Source organism: Emys orbicularis, chromosome 1, assembly GCF_028017835.1.
Source record: "Emys orbicularis isolate rEmyOrb1 chromosome 1, rEmyOrb1.hap1, whole genome shotgun sequence".
NCBI lineage: Eukaryota > Metazoa > Chordata > Testudines > Emydidae > Emys > Emys orbicularis.
Window position 1 is genome coordinate 76,918,875 of NC_088683.1, and position 20,783 is coordinate 76,939,657.

The window sequence follows — 20,783 nt, forward strand, 5'->3', positions numbered from 1 at the left end:
ATAAAAAGTTTCTTGATAGAAATCTAAACATTTAACAAATTGAAAATTTTGTCATCAAATAGGAGATATTGCATCTCTAAATTACGCTGGATAATGTGGTAAATTACATTTGGACTTTAAGTGAAAATATGTGGATTACATATAAATTGTGCTAAAAGTGAATTTTATTACCTATAATCCTTCCTTTATCTAACTATTTTTATTTTTATCTAAATTAGATTTACTAATTTAGTAAATCTAAATTGCTTCCTTGACTAATTTTAAAGGATAAAATATGCTCCATTTTTTGCTAGTACTGTAAATAATGGAAAATCATCTTCATAAGTTCACGGTTCTAGGGTTCTGTTAACTGAACATTTATATGGCATTTTACAGTTCTTTCAGAGACTTCACTGTGCACCAAAATAGATAAAGGCATAATCCTCTTTTAGTAATGCAGCAATGGGTAGTGCAAGCATTTTTTGCACCAAAGGAAACTTTGAGGAAAAACTATGGAGTGAACTAACATAAAAATGAGTTATAGCTCAGTTAAAAATATACGTCTTTAGTAGATATAGCTGAGCTACTGCAGATGAGTACATTGGCTTTAAATTCTCTCTCTCCTGTCCTCACCCTTCTCTGACTACATAGTCTAAACCTCCCACTCCACTCAAGTGATCAGACAATCCACAGCCTCCCACTAACAAACAACCATCCAAACTTTCTTATTTCCTAGCAGTAATCCACTGGATAGTAGGTAGTGATCTAATGATTCATGAAGGAGAAAAATGTATTAAAAGCAATTTTATGCAGAAATCAAAGATAGAGAGTGCTTCTTTACTATTTTATTGTTTATTGAGATTTGTATAGATTGCAGTTTTGCTGTTCTTTTTGTAGCAGGCACAAAATGGTGCCATGTAGCCAAGTTCTCAAATTATATGCAATCTAGGTGTCTCTTGCACTCATAAATCCTATTTTCCCCATTCTTACCATGTTCACTGTTTAAAAGTCAATATGCACAGTACCAAGAATTGCTGTGTTATAGGAAGAGTACTGAATTTTCCTCTACTTTAGAATAATAGGTAACAAGGTTAACTCATACCACCGCATGATGTGGAAACTATTGAAAAATATTCATTTTTTAATAGAGACCATCTGGAAGTCCTACAACTCCTTTCCCCTCTTTACTTTTCTGTATTTCATAATATGTTAAGAAAAAAAAATGATAAAAATAAACTGGAAACCAAACATTCCTTTTATAAAACAGTACTCTATACAAAGTTAAGAATTTTCCAGTCCTGTTGACATGCATATAAACTTGTGATAGTATTTTTTGTTGTTGTTGTTCTTTATTCTGATGCATCAAACATAGTCCATCTCCCATGTGGAAATTGTATGTGCCATGTAAAAGCAGTCATATTAATTAATAGAGACTATGGTGTAGATTTACAAAACTGTTTAGGAGATTTAGACACATCTTCCATTAAGGATATGGAATTTTAATAAAAGATGTCTAAATCCCATAGAAAGCTTTATAAATCAGAACCAAAAATATTTGTAATTCTTTAAACAGCTTGGCAAATATAATAATACAGTTACAAAAGTTTCATTTTCAAATAGTAAGTGAATCTTATTTTATGGTGACTCAAGATACTGTGTTATTTGTTGTGAACTAATTCAGCTTTGATTCACATATGTATCATTTTTTCCATAGCTCCAGATGGTCCTCCAGAAAATGTAACTGTAGTAGTTACATCTCCTCACAGTATTAACATCAGTTGGAGTGAACCTGACATTATTACTGGACCAACATTCTACCTCATAGACATTACTTCAGTAAGGCAGTTCTCATTTTTACTTGTTGGTTGATAATGATACAGATGTTTGATGGTATCTGGAATAACACGAATATAGACGTTTTATAGAAATTGCAAGACACATAAACAGGATAGGAATGAAAGCCAGAATGTCCAAAACATACATTTTCATTTGCACGGAGGAATCTAGGACATAGGAAATAAAAATGTAGTTTGAGAAAATGGTGATTTTCTTGTTTAAGAATGAGCAAATTCTTTGATATTGAAAATATTGATAGTGTGTTAATGTGAAACTTTAGGGAAACTAGCTTTGTTAAAAGGTCAGACATTTCTTTAAGTCTTAGACAAAATAATAAGGTGTTATATTGCTTATAAACCTAACAAATTAAAGCTGAGATTCCTGGGTAATCAATGTCTGGGGTTTTAAGAAAAACATCAAATATTGCAAGAGTCACAATAAAATAGAAATGGCAACATGGGGCTCACGTGCTTCTACCCTTTCTGTTTCTTCTGAGTTCACTGCTATTGCTCTAACTGGCCCAGGGCACTATGCAGGTGGTAGACCATGTATCACAGCAGCAGTGCAACGTGATGGCAGGACTTACAATAATAAGGGAAGTGTTAAAAGGAAAACAACTCTTCCTTCCTTCAGCAAAATCTTGAGCAGGTCATTAGAAGAGACTAAAGAAGAGCTGGAGCACAGTTCTTGACAATTCTGATTTCAACAAAAGAAAAGACATTTTACTTGTGAAACCCTCCTGTCACTTATGACACACTGTCATAAAATTGCACCAAAGTGATTTCTTTCACCTTTTTTCAGAAGCACCAAACCCCCAAATTCAAATATTTTGTTTGTGTGAAACATTCCACCAAGTTCTGTTCACACAATTTTCCCTTCTGCCTTTGTAATATGTGGTTCCTAAATTATGAGCGGGATGCAGTCATGTCCTAGACCATGATATATTGATCTGATACTTATACCTATAATTTATAATAAGGTACCCAATAAGCTATAATGAATGACTGGATTTCTCAAACGTGTTGGTAAATATTCAGCAGGAATTTAAAATGCTGTTTTGAATATTCAGTCAGTAACCAAACATGATTTTAAGGAAATGTTCACATTCAGAATATGTTTCAAATTTATAGATTTAATTTTAGAGATTACTTGTAATCAAGTACTGTCTAATCAATGATCAGTAGCTACAGGTGTCATCTCCATAATGAATAGCATTATACAGACAGGTCCACTGCTACTTAAAGTCCAATAAAACTGTCATAGACTGTCTGCAGTGAAAATACTGGTATAAATTTTGGTGGCCCTCTGGGAAAATTGTGTATTTGGATTCCAAATTCCACAAACATTCTGTATTTTACAACATTACATACATTTTAGTATTTTAGTTCTCAGATCAGGCTCCTTAAGGATTTGTAAAATATTTTCACAGGACATAATAAATTCAGATCCCTTCTCTGTCACATCATAATTTTTAAAAAGTAATACTTTCCATCCATTTATTGAAAGTCAAAGTTTCTTTTTAAATTGCCAATTTTTTTGGCTTTACTGAACAGTAAATGAGAAAATCATTCTGCTACCTTATCCCAAAATAAATCATACCATACTTTTTCTCATTCTTTGTTTTCATTGAAAGTATTTGTGGAGTAAAGGACTACCCAAAATCAGTAAAGGAGACAAAATTGGACCATAAGGCTTTTGGGGAGAGTAAAAATAAAGAAAAGTTTAATGATCCTGTATTAAAACAATTGCATTTACAGCTCTCTTGTAAATATTTAAATGCCATATAACTGATAGTGAAATATGAAAAAGTACCTCATCTCTTGATGGTCATCCCAGGAAACGAATGTCTGTTTAGTGCATCAGAAACTTTAGTTAAGGTTAACCCTCAGTGGGGATAGAGGCACATCTTTCAAAGAAAAAGTGTGCTTGAATGATCCTAATGTTTTAGCAGCTGCATTTAATACAAATTTCACCCAGTGGGAAAACTACTGTACAGCTACCTAATTTTCCTTCAAATTACACATTGAAGGAACAATAATGAAAACATCATTTAAAAATGTTATAATAGTGGGAATAGACCATAAGGAGGGGGCTTAATAAAATGTTGTTTGATTATCTACTAGAAGAGCTTCCTTTTCCACTTATCTACTTTTTCATATGATGTTTAATTAAAATGTCACAGCTAAATAAAATTAAATAGATTTGTGCATTTATGTACCAATGCCAGTTTTGGGAAACAAACTATGTATTGATCCTTAGGGAACGATCCAGCAAATACTTGTTCACATTAGTACATTTACACACGAGAAGTCCCATTGACCTCAGTGGGGCTATTTGTGGGTCTAATGATGACCTGTGGTTTGTGCCTACACAAGGGAGCAAAGGGCATAAGGCAGTCTTCTTATTTCTCTGCCCAAGCTACCCAAGTTGCAAGTCCCAGTGCACAGGAGAGAACAGTCTCTGTGGAGTTGCTACTCCCCCTCCTGTACAGATGGGCATGGGCAGGAGTTGGTGGAGCCTTGACTCTTCCCCTTCAACATGTCAGCAGAGCTGGCACAGAGAGGGAAGGAAGTTGCCACAGGCAGTGGGCTGGTGCACTTGCTTCCCTGCAAAGCAAGAGGAAATCTAGGACCAAATTGTGACTCTTTGAGTCACCGTTCAGTCCCTGGTCTGCTCCTCCAGCAGTCATCCTGTGCACTGCCCTTCACACAAGGCTCATGAGAACTCCATCTTCTGGATCTCTATCAGCAAACTGAATCAGGAACATACGGCTTTGCAGGGTTGGGCTTTTGAAAATTGGCACTTATACAAGTGAAGCAGCATTTTTGTTTAAATGTGCCCAATTGACTATCCAAATGTGGGGTTTGGCCATCCTGCTAATGCATCCACATTTGTCACTTGATTGAGTTTTTAGGCTAAGACAGGGTGTCTAGCTGCCCTGCCCTCGAAGGAGCCCTGGGAAAGAACTGTGGCTCTCTGAGCTCCTTTCTTGCTCACTAGGAGAAGTAACTTTAGTTTAGCCCTTTACTAGGTTCAGCTGAATTTCCTCTTCCCACCAGCATAGCTCCCCAGGTCCATGTTCTACCCATCCCCTCCCCACAGGCTTGCTTGGTGGAGGAGGGCATCTGACATACCATCCATTTCCTCTGCCCCCAGGCCTGGAGTTGTGATGAGGGGAATGATAATGTGGTTCCACATGGGTGGGGTGGGGGGGTGTTTCTTATTCTGCCTACTCCCTTGTGCTGCAATTCGGTCTTGTTAATTGGGGTCCTTGTATATTTCTGTGTGTATGTAGGTAATTATAAATAAAATACACAATATGAGTAGCATGATTTCATTGTTGTGAATTTAATGTACTCTTTTTGTGGTATTTATTTATTTATTTATTTAATAGGTAGATAGTGATGATTATAAAGCTTCATTCCTCAAGACAAATTACGAGGGTAAAACCCTGGAAATTTCAGATTTAAAATCATTCACAAGATATTCTGTAGTAGTCACTGCTTTTACAGGAGATGTAAATGCTGCACGTATTGAAGGCAAGTCTAGTACTTCAGTAATTGTCTCCACATTTGAGGCAGGTGAGTGTTTTTTGTGTTTTTAACTTAAACATCACTGGTTTTTTTCTTGAAACCTATCCAGTAAAGAAAATGTAAATTCTGAATACCAGCTACACTTTCAATACATCTTTAGATTTTGCTCTCACAATAAAGCTGTGTAAATTCCCCTTGATATTAAAGTGTGGTTGTAGACAACAAGTGACAGTAAAAATAAATGCTGCTAATACTTAGCACATACCATCCATCGATCTCAAAGTGCTTTACAGAGGTGGGTAATCATTATGCCTGTTTAACATTTGAGTAAGAGTGATGCACAGCTAAACAAGGAGGCCAGAGGGAGGCTGTAGTGGACAGAAATCAATCTAATGTCAGGGCAATACTGTACACTTTAAAGGGATACTCTGATTTAAGGAACAGACTGCCTCGGCAGACAAGCCATGGACCATGAAGATAGGTCTTTAAATTTCCACATTTTCAGAGTCAACTTCTTGACTGTAACCTCACTTTTAAAAATACCTTGTTTCTTTTCTCAAGCATGTATGCTGTGTTTATTATGATCATTTATGTACTGTAAATGTCACAGTTCTTAATCTCTTCTTTTCTAATGAAGGGAAACCCATCAGGGCTGCCTGGGGGGGAGGGGGAGGCAAGTGGGGCAATTTGCCCTGGGCCCCAGGCCCCACAGGGGCCCCCACGGGAATATAGTATTCTATAGTATTGCAACTTTTTTTTATGGAAGGGGCTCCCAAAATTGCTTTGCCCCGGGCCCCCTGAATCCTCTGGGCAGCCCTGAAACCCATATCGATGTATGGACCTATTTTGGACATTGTTGTGTTCTGATCAAATGAATGGTGCACTGTAGAGCGCATGGCACAGTTAGCAATTATGTGCAAGAATCAAAAGGCTAATTTAAAGATTTACTTTTTTGTGATAATGCACCTACATGAATGATAGAATAATAGTCCAGGAATAAGAATTAGCGTGATTAGCTTCATAACAAGGCCAAGTGCTGCCGCTGGATTTTCATACTCAAGCTTTTTATGTGGTATCTGAGTGAGTTTAAGGCTTGGAGGAGGGCTAGCTGACAGGCTCAATCCAGAGAAGACTGAGGGTATGTCTACACTACGAGAGTAGTTCGATTTTACTTAAATCGAATATGTGGAATCGATATTGCAAAGTCGAACGTGTGTGTCCACACTAAGGACAGTAAGGCCAGGTCTACACTACCGCGGTAGTTCGACAGCTGGCAATCGAACTTCCGGGTTCGATTTATCGCGTCTGGTCTGGACGCGATATATCGATCCCGGAAGCGCTCGCCGTCGACTGCAGTACTCCAGCTCGGCGAGAGGAGTACCGCGGAGTCGACGGGGAGCCTGCCTGCCGCGTGTGGACCGCTTCTGAACCGCGGTAAGTTCGAACTAACGTATGTCGACTTCAGCTACGTTATTCACGTAGCTGAAGTTGCGTACCTTAGTTCGAATTTGGGGGTTAGTGTAGACCAGGCCTAATTCGACTTTGTGAGTCCACACTAACGGGGCAAGCATCGACATTGGAAGCGGTGCACTGTGGGCAGCTATCCCACAGTTCCCGCAGTCCCCGCTGCCCATTGGAATTCTGGGTCGAGCCCCCAATGCCTTCTGGGGAAAAAAATGTGTCGAGGGTGGTTTTGGGTAACTGTCGTCATCCAACCGTCACTCCCGCCCTCCCTCCCTGAAAGCGCCGGCGGGAAATCAGTTCGCGCACTTTTCTGGTCAGTGACAGCGCGGACGCCACAGCACTGCGAGCATGGAGCCCGCTGCGACCATCGCTGCAGTTGTGGCCGTTGTCAACGCCTCGCAGCTTATCATCCACCTTTCCCAGAGGCAGATGCAGATAAATCAGGTGAGGAGGCTACGGCACCGCGGTGAGGGCCTGAAGTCTGAGAGTAGCACAGACCTGTCAGAAAGCACGGGACCCAGCACCGAGGACATCACGGTGGCAATGGGTCATGTGGATGTTGTGGAACGGCGATTCTGGGCCCGGGAAACAAGCACGGACTGGTGGGACCGCATAGTGCTGCAGGTCTGGGATGAATCCCAGTGGCTGCGAAACTTTCGCATGCGGAAGGGGACTTTCCTGGAACTTTGTGAGTTGCTGTCCCCTGCCCTGAAGCGCAATGACACCCGGATGCGAGCAGCCCTGACTGTCCAGAAGCGAGTGGCCATAGCCCTCTGGAAGCTTGCAACGCCAGACAGCTACCGGTCAGTCGCGAACCACTTTGGCGTGGGCAAATCTACCGTGGGGGTTGTTGTGATGCAAGTGGCCAACGCAATCGTTGAGGTACTGCTCTCAAAGGTAGTGACCCTGGGAAACGCGCAGGCCATCATAGATGGCTTCGCCGCGATGGGATTCCCAAACTGCGGTGGGGCTATAGATGGAACTCACATCCCTATCCTGGGACCGGACGACCAGGCCAGCCAGTACATCAACCGAAAGGGCTACTTTTCAATGGTGCTGCAAGCACTGGTGGACCATAGGGGACGTTTTACAAACATCAACGTCGGATGGCCGGGCAAGGTTCATGATGCTCGTGTTTTCAGGAACTCAGGTCTGTTTAGATGGCTGCAGGAAGGTATTTACTTCCCGGACCACAAAATAACTCTTGGGGATGTGGAGATGCCTACAGTCATCCTCGGGGACCCAGCCTACCCGCTAATGCCCTGGCTCATGAAGCCCTATACTGGCGCCCTGGACACTGAAAAAGAACTCTTCAACTACCGGCTGAGCAAGTGCAGAATGGTGGTGGAGTGTGCTTTTGGCCGTCTCAAGGGGAGATGGAGAAGCTTACTGACTCGCTGTGATCTCAGCGAAACCAATATCCCCATTGTTATTGCAGCTTGCTGTGTGCTCCACAATCTCTGTGAGAGCAAGGGGGAGACCTTTATGGCGGGGTGGGAGGTTGAGGCAAGTAGCCTGGCTTCTGATTACGCCCAGCCAGACAGCCGGGCGATTAGAAGAGCCCAGCGGGACGCGCTGTGCATCCGGGAGGCTTTGAAAGCTAGGTTCCTGAGTGAGCAGGGTAACCAGTGACTTTTCAGTTTGTGTACAGAGAAGCTGAACCTGCCCCCGTTTCTTTACCCACTAAATGTTCAGTATCCTCTCCAGTTACATACCCCGTTCCCCCCCTTCCAACACACGTTTAAAAATAAAATCACTTGAATTTTGTTAATGAACACCGTTTTCTTTATTACTGTTTTCGTGGGAAAGTGTTGAACCTGGGACGCAGACTGTGGTGGGGAACGGGTGTAGTGTAGTGATGCAAATGACACTTCCAAACTCCAGGAATGACAGGCTCCGCGGTGGTGGACTGGTGGTTTCAACGGAGCCTGCCACCCCTCCTGTTCGGGACTCTGTGTGTGGGGGGGCTATGTGACTTTGTGGCAGGGGGAGGATGGTTACAGATCCCCTGCTGCGTGGCTCTGTGATCCAGGATAAGGACCGCCGCATAAGATCTGTAACTGCCCTCCCCTGCCACAAAGTCACAGAGCACCCCCCACCCCCCACAGAACACTAAAACCACCTCCCAGACTGACCAGGGTAACTAGTGACTGCAATGTGTGTGTGCCCTGCTGCTGAACCTGCCCCCGCCTCTGTACCCTGCTAAAGGTGACTGTCCTGTCCAATTACCAACCCCCTTCCCCCCCTTCAGACAGACTCTCCTCTAAAGAACATGATGGAAACAGTAATTAACAGAAACGTATTTTTTATTATCAACTACACATGAAACTGGGGGGTGAAACTGGGACGGGGGCTTGGGTGAGGCGGGAAGGAAAGGACTTGTCAAATTTTGGGGAATGAGAGCCTTCTAGTAGTAGAGCAGTCTGCAGGGGTGGAGTGAGAGTTTTCACGGACTCTGCCGCCCCTCCTTCTTTGGACTTTGGGTGAGGGGGGTATGGGACTTGGTGGCGGGGGAGGGCGGTTACAGATAGACTGCAGCAGGGCTCTGTCCTCCTGCCTCCGGTCCTGCAGAACATCCACAAGGCGCCGGAGCGTGTCCGTTTGCTCCCTCATTAGTCCAAGCAGCGTTTGAGTCGCCTGCTGGTCTTCCTGCCGCCACCTCTCCTCCCGTTCCATGTGTGAACGGTGCATTTGGGACAAGTTCTCCCTCCACTGGGTCTGCTGTGCTGCCTGGGCTCAGGAGCAGCCCATAAGTTCCGAGAACATGTCCTCCCGTGTCCTCTTCTTCCTACGCCTAATCTGCGCTAGCCTCTGGGAGTGTGATGCCAGGCTGGGTTGGGAGACAGTCGCAGCTGTGGGAATGGGAAAAAGGGAGTGAATTCCTCAGAAAGATAAATTTAGTTGTGAACAAAGAACATAGTCTTTCTCTGTAAAGAAGACCATGCACAGCACCTATCACATGCGCACTCAGGACAAGGTCCAATTTTCGGCCTTTGCATTCAGTGCCTGGGGTCTTGCAGTGCAGATCAGAGAAGCGGGGCAGGACACCGGAATTTGTGTAGCAGGCCAACATGGTAAGCCGTAGACTTGTGGCTGCTTAAAACTTTAATAGTTGCACTGGCCTCCTTTCACATTGAAAGCAATGCCAGTCCCTGCTGCCAGCAATCCGGCAAGCATGAGCTCTGCCCCGTCCCACCCCCTCGCAGCTGTCCCAGGGAAAGATCCCTGTATGCTGCCCCTCTCCCGCCTCCACCGCGTGGCTGTAAACCGCCGGTTACAGTTCTGTAAAGGAACGGGCAAGCAGTCCCAATACTAACATTCCCCTACCTAATTCAAAGCAGGTCACCATGAGCGACATCACCCTGATGAGGATCTCAGACACGGAAAAACAAAGAATGCTTCGGGAAAGCATGCAAAGACCAGGGCCGTATGCCGCCATGCTCTGCAGGGCAATGATCCCGGAGTACTTGCTTGTCTCCTGGCGTGGAAATGTCTGCTATTACGGAGGACCCAATAAGGCCGCTCTCCCCAGGAACCTGATGCAAAGGCTTTCCAATTACCTCCAGGAGAGCTTCGTGGAGATGTCCATTGAGGATTTCAGCTCTATCCCCGGACATATAGACCGCATTTTACTGTAGCTGCACTGGCAGGGACTAAACAGTAGAGCGGCTTGGGCAGAACAATCATGCAAAACCGGACATTGTTAGATTTTTTTTCAATAGTTGCACTGCCCAGGACTGAAACGTTAAGCGCCTAGGGCACACTAATCATGAGAAACCCATTGTTGTTATTGTTAATATTCCTGTTCTGTTAAAAATAAATGTTTAGATGTTTAAAACACTTACTGGATGATCCTTCCCCTGATTCTGTGTCCGGGTTAACGGCTGGGGACGGTTGGTAGGGGATCTCTGTAAGGGTGATGAAGAGATCCTGGCTGTCGGGGAAATCAGCGTTGTAAGCGCTGTCGACTGCCTCGTCCTCCTCATCTCCTTCCTCATCTTCCCCGTCCGCTAACATGTCCGAGGAACCGGCCGTTGACAATATCCCATCCTCAGAGTCCACGGTCAGTGGTGGGGTAGTGGTGGCGGCCGCACCTAGGATGGAATGCAGTGCCTCGTAGAAACGGGATGTCTGTGGCTGGGATCCGGAGCGTCCGTTTGCCACTTTGGTCTTCTGGTAGCCTTGTCTCTGCTCCTTGATTTTTACGCGGCACTGCGTTGCATCCCGGCTGTATCCTTTCTCTGCCATGGCTTTAGAGATCTTCTCGTAGATCTTTGCATTCCTTCTTTTGGAGCGCAGCTCGGAAAGCACGGACTCATCGCCCCACACAGCGATGAGATCCAAGACTTCCCGATCAGTCCATGCTGGGGCCCTCTTTCTATTCTGAGATTGCACGGCCATCTCTGCTGGAGAGCTCTGCATCGTTGCCAGTGCTGCTGAGCTCGCCACGATGTCCAAACAGGAAATGAGATTCAAACTGGCCAGACAGGAAAAGGAATTCAAATTTTCCTGGGGCTTTTCCTTTGTGGCTGGTCAGAGCATCCGAGCTCAGACTGCTGTCCAGAGCGTCAACAGAGTGGTGCACTGTGGGATAGCTCCCGGAGCTATTACCGTCGATTTCCATCCACACCTAGCCTAATTCGACATGGCCATGTCGAATTTAGCGCTACTCCCCTCGTTGGGGAGGAGTACAGAAGTCGAATTTAAGAGACCTCTATGTCGAACTAAATAGCTTCGTGGTGTGGACGGGTGCAGGGTTAATTCGATGTAACGGCGCTAAATTCGACATAAACGCCTAGTGTAGACCAGGGCTGAGTTGATATCAGTGGGCTGGGAAGCAAGCAGAGATTATATCTGACCCCTTGATTGAGGTGTGCTTGCCTTTGGTTACTTGAGTTCACAATTTGGGGTTATGTTAGATCCCTGGCTGCTCAGGAAGCATGAGTAGGCAAAACAACTTCTTTTCTATCTGTGTCTGGAAAGAGAGGTACAGCCTTTTCTTTTAGACAGAGCAGTTGGTTAAATGATCATTGCTTTTGCACCTTGAGAATAAACTACTTGAATAAATGTGTTTTATAAAGGGCTACCTTAGGATCATTGGGAAAGAGCTTCTGCTACCAGTAAATTTCTGGATGGAATTTAAAGTGCTGGTTTCACTATAAAACACTAAGGCCTGGTCTACACTACAATCTTAAATTGACATAAACTGGGTTAAGTCAATCTAATAATGTATGTGTCAACACTGCCGAGTCCCTTCCACCAATCTAAGTGGCCTGTAAAGTCGACTTCTGTACTCCACCTCCACGAGAGGCATAGTGCTTGATTTGACATCCATGGGTCGACATGGGGATAGTGTAGACACTGCGTTGCGTAATTCGAATGGAGGGCACTTTCAACTCCACTGCACGTCAGCTAGGTACACAGGAAACAACCACTCCCCTGTTAAAGCCCCGAGAACATTTGAATTTTCATTACCTGTTTGCTTAGTGTGGAGAGCTCACCAGCACAGCTGATCATGGAGACTCAAGGCCGCAAATTGGCCAGCATGGAGTACACGGGAGGTGGTGGATCTTATTGCTGTGTGGGGAGAAGAGTCTGCAGGCAGAGCTCTGATCCAGCAGAAGAAATGCTGACATCTATGCCAAGATCGTGCGGGGCATGGAGGAGAAGGGCTACACCAGGAACACGCAGCAGTGCCGCGTGAAAATAAAAGAGCTTCAGCAAGTGTACCAGAAGACAAGGGAGGCGAACGGTCATTCTGGTTCTGCCCCACAGACGTGCCACTTTTATGAGGAGCTGCATGCGATTCTCGGCGGCAACGCCACCACTACCCCAAAATACTTCATGGATACCTCCCAGGAGCCCCAGGCGACCGATAGCAACAACGAGGAGGACATTGTTGACAAGGAGGAGGAGGAGGATGTGAGGCAGGCAAGTGGAGGATCCATTCTCCCCGACAGCCAAGAACCGTTTTTAACCCTAGAGCCCATCCCCTCACAGGACCAGTTGGTGGTGGAGTGTGATGCTGGGGAAGGCACTTCTAGTGAGTACTCATTTCCAATCAAACTGTAGGGATTACATGCTATTATTTTTTATGTTTAATCTGAACGAAAAAGTAGGTGTAGTGGGTATCGGTGGCCACTCCAGCTATGCAGAGGGTGCTCTCTGAAAAAGACTGTTTATGTGCACGGGGATGGCCCGGGAATCCTCCATGGAGATCTCTAGGAAGCGTTCATGGAGGTACTCTGCAATCCTTTGCAGAAGGTTTCTGGGAAGGACTGCTTTATTTCATCCACCAAGGTGGGATACTTTCCTATGCCACTCCAGTATTAACTCTACTGGCATCATTGCAGCACACAGCATTGCAGCATAAGGACTAGGTCTGCACCCAGACGCTTGCAGCATCTGCTCCCTTGCTGCCTCTGTTACCCTCAGGAGAGTGATATCGCATAGGGTCACCTAAGGAAAACAGGGGAAGTTTTCAATGCTAGCCCTTAAACTGCAAACAATTCAACAAGTAATCTGCCCCCCATTTGGTGAAATATGGGTCACACAACCACATTTTCCCAAATGGCCCAAGGTTCTGGTTGGAAGGGATCACCATGTATTGCAAGCAGCATTGAAAAAATAAGGGGGGGTGGCGGTTTCCTGTTTGTCTCCCTTCCCCCCGACCCGGTGCCGCTTTTGTAACAAACAAACAATTTGGGGGACTTTACACTGGTGCCTGTCCTCAAGCACCATCCAGGTTGCTAGGAGAAAGGGGGCTTTTCTCAAGTTCCAACCTGTGATCCCAAGGATGTCTTCACAAAAGCAGCAGCATAAGACCCCTCATCCCATGCCTCGTGGCCTTACTCACCAGGGCTGGAGTGGCAAACCGACCCTTGTAATAGCCAGCAATTACATTGTGGCTTGCAGTGAAGTGTATGGAGGGGTGATTTTTTTATTTAAAAAATTAACCTTGCCCCAGAAACAATGTGTGCACTGTCAGTGCTACCCTTGTGCTTTGTATTCCTTGCAGCCGAAACCTTGTCTGTCAGCGCATCCTCCGCACCGGGACACAGGCGCCGACTTCCTAATGTGCCGGGGTGTGCTCAACGCCTGGCTCTGCCCCAGACCCAGCCCTCATGTCACCCCTTCCTCCAAGGCCATGCCCCCCCACCTCTTACCGCCCCCGCTCCGTCCCCTCCCCCCCAGAGCACCACGTCCTCGCTCCTCCCTCTCCCTCCCAGAGCCTCCTGCATGCCACAAAACAGCTGATTGCGGCAGGCAGGAGGTGTGGGGAGGGAGGGGGAGGTGCTGATCAGTGGGGCCTGCCAGTGGGTGGCAAACACTGGGGAGCAGCGAGGGAGCTGATAGGGGAGCTGCTGGTGGGTGCTCAGCACCCACCATTTTTTCCCCCTGGGTGCTCCAGCCCCAGAGAACCCATGGAGTCGGCACCGGGACAGAGACTTTCCCAGATTAGAAGGCAGAAAAAGAAGACTCAGGAGGACATGTTCAATGAGTTAATGCACGCCTCCGAGAGTGACAAGATGGAGCTCAGAGCATGGAGGATTATACTGTCCGAGAACCTGGACATGGACACGGAGGACAGGAGAACATGCAGGGAACAAGAGTGTGCCATGCAGGAGAAGATTCTGCAGATTATGAAGGAGCAATTAGACATGTTGAGGCGTCTGGTTGAGGTTCAAGAAAGGCAGCTGGATGCTAGTCCCTCTGCAGCCTATGCTGAACCTACTGCCTATCGCCCAGTTCTACATCCTCCTCCCCTAAACGTCCTATGAGGCGGGGGAGAGGAGGAGTTCGGTATCCCTTGCACTCCACACCAGGGGAGGGTACAAGGACCAGAAGGCGCCCATTCCCACACCTTTGATTGTTACTGCAGTGCATCTGTAAGCAAGCTGTCCTTGTTTCTCCCCCCACAGTGTTATCAGCCCTTTTGCCCCAGGTTATCTTACTTTTCTTTGCTGTCTCTATGTGTTTGTGTGCATAATAAAACTTAATGGATTGAGGAGAAAAGGCTCTTTATTCATTCAACACACGGTGGTTGGTGGGGGTGGAGTTTACAGGGGAGAAAATGCAATGGAGGGGACAGTTTAGTAAGGAACACCACAGATAAGTGTCACATTACTCTGGCTCATTGCTGAAACTGGTTTTGAAAGCCTCACAGAGACGCAGAGCCCCTCAATGTGCTCTTCTTATTGCCCTGGTGTCTGGCTGCTCAAAATTGGCTGCAAGGTGATCTGCCTCAACCCCTCCGCCCCAGAGGAAACTTTTCTCCCCTTGTTTCACAGATATTATGGAGCACACAGCAGGCAGCAATAACAATGGGGATTTTGCTTTCACTGAGATCTAACCTAGTAAGCAAACTGTGCCAGTGACCTTTTAAATGTCCAAAGTCACGTTCCACCACCATTCTACACTTGCTCAGCCTATGGTTGAACTGGTCCTTACTGCTGTCCAGGCTGCCTGTGTATGGCTTCATGAGCCATGGGAGCAAGGGATAGTCTGGGTCTCCCAGGATCACGATTGGCATTTCAACATCACCAATGGTTATTTTGCAGTCTGGAAAGAAAATTCCTGCTTGCAGCTTTCTGAACAGACTGTGTTCCTAAAGATGCATGCACCTTTCCCAACCAGCCCACATTGATGTCAGTGAAATGGCCCCTGTGATCCACCAGTGCTTGCAACATCATTGAGAAGTACCCCTTTCGGTTTATGTACTCTTTGGCAAGGTGGTCTGGTGCCAAGATAGGGATATGTGTTCTGTCTATCGCCCCACTGCAGTTAGGGAACCCCATCGCAGCAAAACCATCCACTATGTCCTGCATGTTGCCCAGAGTCACTATCCTTCTTAGCAGAAATCTGTTAATGGCCCTGCAAACTTGGATCACAACAGATCCCACGGTAGATTTACCCACTCCAAATTGATGCCCCACTGACCGGTAGCAGTGTGGCATTGCAAGTTTCCACAGAACTATCGCCATTTGCTTCTCCACTGTCAGAGCAGCTCTAATTTTAGTATTGCTGCACTTCGGGGGTGGGGAAAGCTTTTCACACAGTTCCTGGAAAGTGACCTTACGCATTCTAGTTCTGCAGCCACTGCTCGTCATCCCATAGCTGCATAACGATGCACCAGTCAGTGCTTGTTTCTGAGACCCAGAAATGGCACTCAATTGTGTCAAAGTGATGCGTGACTGTCACCAGCAACTGCGAATTGCTCCGTTCTGACTTCCAGCAGGGCTGCTAGCGTGGCATCACATTGTTTCACATGGTGGCTCCTGTATCAGCTGTGTAAATACTACAGGATAAGGCGTGAGGTGTTTGTAATGCTCACAACAACAGTGTGCAGCTGAGCGGGTCCATGCTTATCTTGCCATGGCGTCTGCGTGGATGACCCAGGCTTACGAAAAAAGGCTTGGTTTGTTTGCTGTTGATTTCAGGAAGGGAGGGACAGAGGGAGGGAGGTAAGTGCATCATGGAAGGCTAATGCCATGTTCCCATAACCATCCGTGCTAATGTTTTGGTCCCATAAGGCACTGCAAACCCAACCCAAAATTCCACTCGGCTACATGCACTGTGGGATAGCTACCCACAGTACAGTGCTCCGTGCAAGCCCGCTAGAGAGGATGCACTCTTCCGACACAATGAGCTAGTGTGGACACACAAGATCAACTTGCTTAAATCAGAGGCTCAGTGTCGACATAAAGTCGGCTTAACTTTGTAGTGTCGACATGGCCTATGTACTGTATGTTTGGGCATCAGTTAATGGAAAGACTGCTCCTCTCCTTGGGCAATGCTGTGTCAGCTGTGAGCAGCGGAGGCTCTTGATATAACAGTCCCCTTGGCTAAAAGTAGTGAGGGTGGTTGGTGCTGGCAGAGTGTTTTTAGAAAGGGATCCCCAACTCTGACACCTCTCCCCATGGTCTAACAAAACAAGGATTTGTTACATTCAGAGCATACTTCAAGGCTGATGCTTTCCATGGGGCTTTCCGGGAAGCAGTGGATTTAGAGATGAGGGTGGTTACTTATGATCTGATGCTAATTATGGTGGGCTTCTAATCATTATGTTTGCTATTTGTGAGATTAATATTATAATATTTGCACAGGCACTTAGTGGTTGGGATAATAGTTTTTAATTAAACAAATTAAATAGCAGTGATATCATCCTGGTGTCCAAAAGATTATTTTTTCTTAAACCTTTCTGTATTTTAATCTATAAATAAATAATAACAGTAATAAATTCCAATTCAAAGTGAATTTCTGAAATATTTCCTTTAGTGCCTAAAGACCCACCTAACAACGTAACATTTCAGAAGATACCAGATGAAGTAACAAAATTCCAAGTGACGTTTGTGCCATCATCTGAACCCAATGGAAATATTCAAGTATATCAAGCCATGATTTACAAAGAAGATGACCCTGCTGTTGTCCAGATTCATAATCTAAGTGTCATTGACAAAACAAATAAATCGGTCACTGCAGTGATAGAGGGGCTAAAAGGAGGACATACGTATAATGTCATTGTAAGGTTTAATACAATTTTCTGTCTTTGATGTCAACAGATTTGCCTAATTAAGGAGTGCAGGCCTAAGCCCAGAATATGGTTTTGTTCCCTGGCATTGTAACCAAGGGTATAAAGTGCATGGGGAAAATCAGTAGTAAATGAAGACACTTAGCATCTCACCGGTGGTAGCTAGCACCTTGTAGGACTAGATCCTAGATCACCAGGCCAGTCTTTGGCACATCACTTTCAACTACAACATTTTGTTCTATCTTTTGATACCCAAGGTCTTCTTCTGTTTTGTATTGTTTTTTGTTTCAGCCTCAAGGCCCAATCCTTCAAGCAGTAACTACAGATGAATCTTGATTACTGCTTGTAGTCCCACCATTAAAGCAATCAGGGATTAGGACAGGAGGGGAGGAGAAGCAAGAGTAAAAATCCTCCTGGAAATAATTGTTCAGAGATTGGATTTGTTTCCCCACCCCCTTTGTTTTAACTATGTTACACCAGGGACTGAAATATTGTTTTCCTTGGGATTTTAGAGATGAGTGGAGTGAATGGCATAAAGAATGACCTAGGAAGGTACAGGAGAGAGTCCCTCTGGAAATTATTATTATTATTTTTTAGAGTAAATCTACTCCGTTTCTGATTTCGCCAATATCAAAGGAGTTTGGAAGAATAAACAAATTAGGCCAAATTCTTCTTTCAGTTGCACTGGTGTAAATCCAAAGAATCTCAGGTATAACTGAAGGCAGGATTTGGTCCACTGGTATGTAGTTTAAAAAAATGTAGGAGAATCAGATAATAGTATCCAATTTACTTTTGTATACTGTCTTTCATACAAAAGTACTGCAAAATGCTTCACGAATGCTTTCAAGCTTTACACGCAGATAGAATTATTTTAATCATAATTTATCATACAGGTAGCATCTATATATGCAGAGGGACAGGAGTCAAGAGGGATATAAAGACCATGTTACAGGAGAGAAACTAAGAGGCTCAGGGAATTGGATTTCATGATAGGCTAGGAAAATGAGATAAGTCTTGAATTTGGATTTAAAGAGAGTCAGGGAATGAGTTAGAGGTAGAGAGACATGTTAGTGTAATAGTGTGTTCCCGAGAGTACAAGGGAATGGATCTAGAGATAAATTAGTAGGGAAATTTTAATACATATTTTAAATAATGTTGCTCCATATATTCATAAATTAAGGTTCTAGTTCCATCTTGAATTAGAAAAACATGAATGACAATCTCAAGGTTTATGGTATCACTGAAACCCTTCAGTCTTGTCATGTTATGTATATATAAAATTGCAGGATTCATTATTCCTTTAAAAAGTATATATTTAGCTTTTGCTGATTTAAGTTTAACACAAATGTTCAATAAAATAAAGTGTTCATTTCTTTTTAAGGTGTATGCAATAAATGGTGCTGGTGCAGGGCCAAAAATCCAACTAAAAATAACTATGGATATTAAAGGTATGCATAATAAAATGCTTTTTTGCTGAGATCCCTATAAGCTTTAAAGAAATTACTGTAAATTTGTGCATATATATGTGTGTCCCTCCTGTCCATTGCCTAGAAGAATGAGGATAAGGCTGAGAGCCTTGAATGCCTGAGTTCTATTCCTGCCTCTGCTACAGATTAATGATATTTGGTACTTATATAGGACCTTGCTGATATTGAATTGTACCATACACCATAATTAGCACCAATAAAACAGTGGGAGTACTTATGGAATAAGGTACTACTCAGTGTGAAAAAGATTATCAGAATTTACCATTTTACAAATATTTAGTTATGTCTCACCATGACATTTAGAAATAGACTATAGAACCATATGTACTTATACCTTACTACATCCATGAGAAGCAAATAAAATCATTGTTCCCATTTCGCAGATAGAAAAACTGAGGCTCAGATTTTTTTTTTAAATGGTGTTCTTTCTTTGTCAAACCAGTCACTTGGACTCTGATCCTGCAAAGGGGGAAATCTGTGAGGGCAGACTCTCACCCTCTCAAGGACCCCATTGCAGGATTGAGGCCTTAATTAGGACATTAGGCTGTCCACCAAAATGTCCCAAATAAGAGGATTACATGCTTGAACTAAGTGATTTTAATTAATAAATTAGAAAGCAAAACATTTTGGCTTGTCTTTGTTTAAAAACAGAACCACCAAGACCTAATAAGAAACCAACACCAGTTTTTGATACTAGCGGGACACTACTTGTTACTGCTACAACAATTACTATCAGAATGCCAGTATGCTACTATAATGATGATCATGGACCTATCAAGAAGATACAAGTTCTTGTTGCAGAAGCAGGAGGTAGAGAAAGCTATTATGTTCTTTTGGTAATTGTTCATACTTTTTAGTTTCTTGCATTTGACCTATTACTCTGTTCCCTTATTGCCTTTATTGGGTGATGCAGAATTAATGTTGGGAGACATTTGACCAGTTACTGCAGCAATTGTAATACTCCCAGGAGTCATTCATGTGATACCTCTGTGCTACCATTCCTTGCTCCAAAGCTGAAGCATTATCTGTGTGCTGTAAACTGGATTCAGGGAACCTGCCCAAGGCATTCACCCTTTTCAGCTGACAAATAGTGCTGTTGGTGGTTGAAGTCGCCCATACACTATTTTTCGTTATCTTTTTCAGGGTTTATCCGTTTTCTTTGTTCATGATTTTCTTTAAAAAATAACTCATGCGGTATCTGTGAAATTAAAATATCTGAAAGTTCCATTTAGCAGTTTTTCCTTCTGTAGCCATTTTGTTGCTGTGAGAAGAATGCAGCCATGATAACATTAATGTTTTACTGCAGGAATGAGTCATGTAAATTTCTTTCGGGCAGTACGGGTCAAATTCTGAAATGATGAGCTTTTGCTAATGAACATTTGCTCATATGAGTAGTCCCATGGGACTAGTGTATACCATTCATACTTTTGAAAAATGGTCACTTATTGAGGTGTTTAAATGGGAGCTATTGGGTGCTAAGCACTTCTGAAAATAGAACCATTGGTTTACCTTCTTTAACTGCAATCTGTTTAGGATATAAATGATTTATAATTAATTTCTTCTGACAATAGTTCAGCATGATGGAAATGTTACTAAGTGGTATGATGCCTACTTCAAAAAACCCAGGCCATATTTTACAAATGAAGGCTTTCCAAACCCACCCTGTACAGAAGGAAAGGAAGGACTGAGTGGCAAAGAAGATATGTATGTTATAGGTGCTGATACTACATGCATGATACCTGGGAGTGAAGATAAAATCTGCAACGGCCCCCTAAAACCAAGAAAGCAGTACTTGTAAGTAATACGATTCAAGTTCTATGTCAATGTTTGAGCAATAAAAATGTTTAAACAAAAATATGCATTTATATGAGTGACAATCAGACAAAATGCAAAGGTAATATATTTTTAAAGCCCATTTAAGAAAAGGCGAGGTCTAACGTGATTTCACAAGAC

At 43.9% G+C, this 20,783-nt stretch overlaps 1 protein-coding gene across 1 annotated transcript in view; it reads left to right on the forward strand.

Moving 5' to 3' along the window:
* The window catches only part of PTPRQ (protein tyrosine phosphatase receptor type Q), a 179,005-nt gene that overhangs the window by 120,067 nt on the left and 38,155 nt on the right, over nt 1–20,783 (forward strand). The window contains exons 27-32 of the mRNA XM_065403406.1: nt 1,694–1,815; nt 5,210–5,396; nt 17,091–17,335; nt 18,725–18,791; nt 19,482–19,640; nt 20,402–20,624. Coding sequence (XP_065259478.1) covers nt 1,694–1,815; nt 5,210–5,396; nt 17,091–17,335; nt 18,725–18,791; nt 19,482–19,640; nt 20,402–20,624 — 1,003 coding nt within the window. The remainder of the gene's footprint in view (nt 1–1,693; nt 1,816–5,209; nt 5,397–17,090; nt 17,336–18,724; nt 18,792–19,481; nt 19,641–20,401; nt 20,625–20,783) is intronic.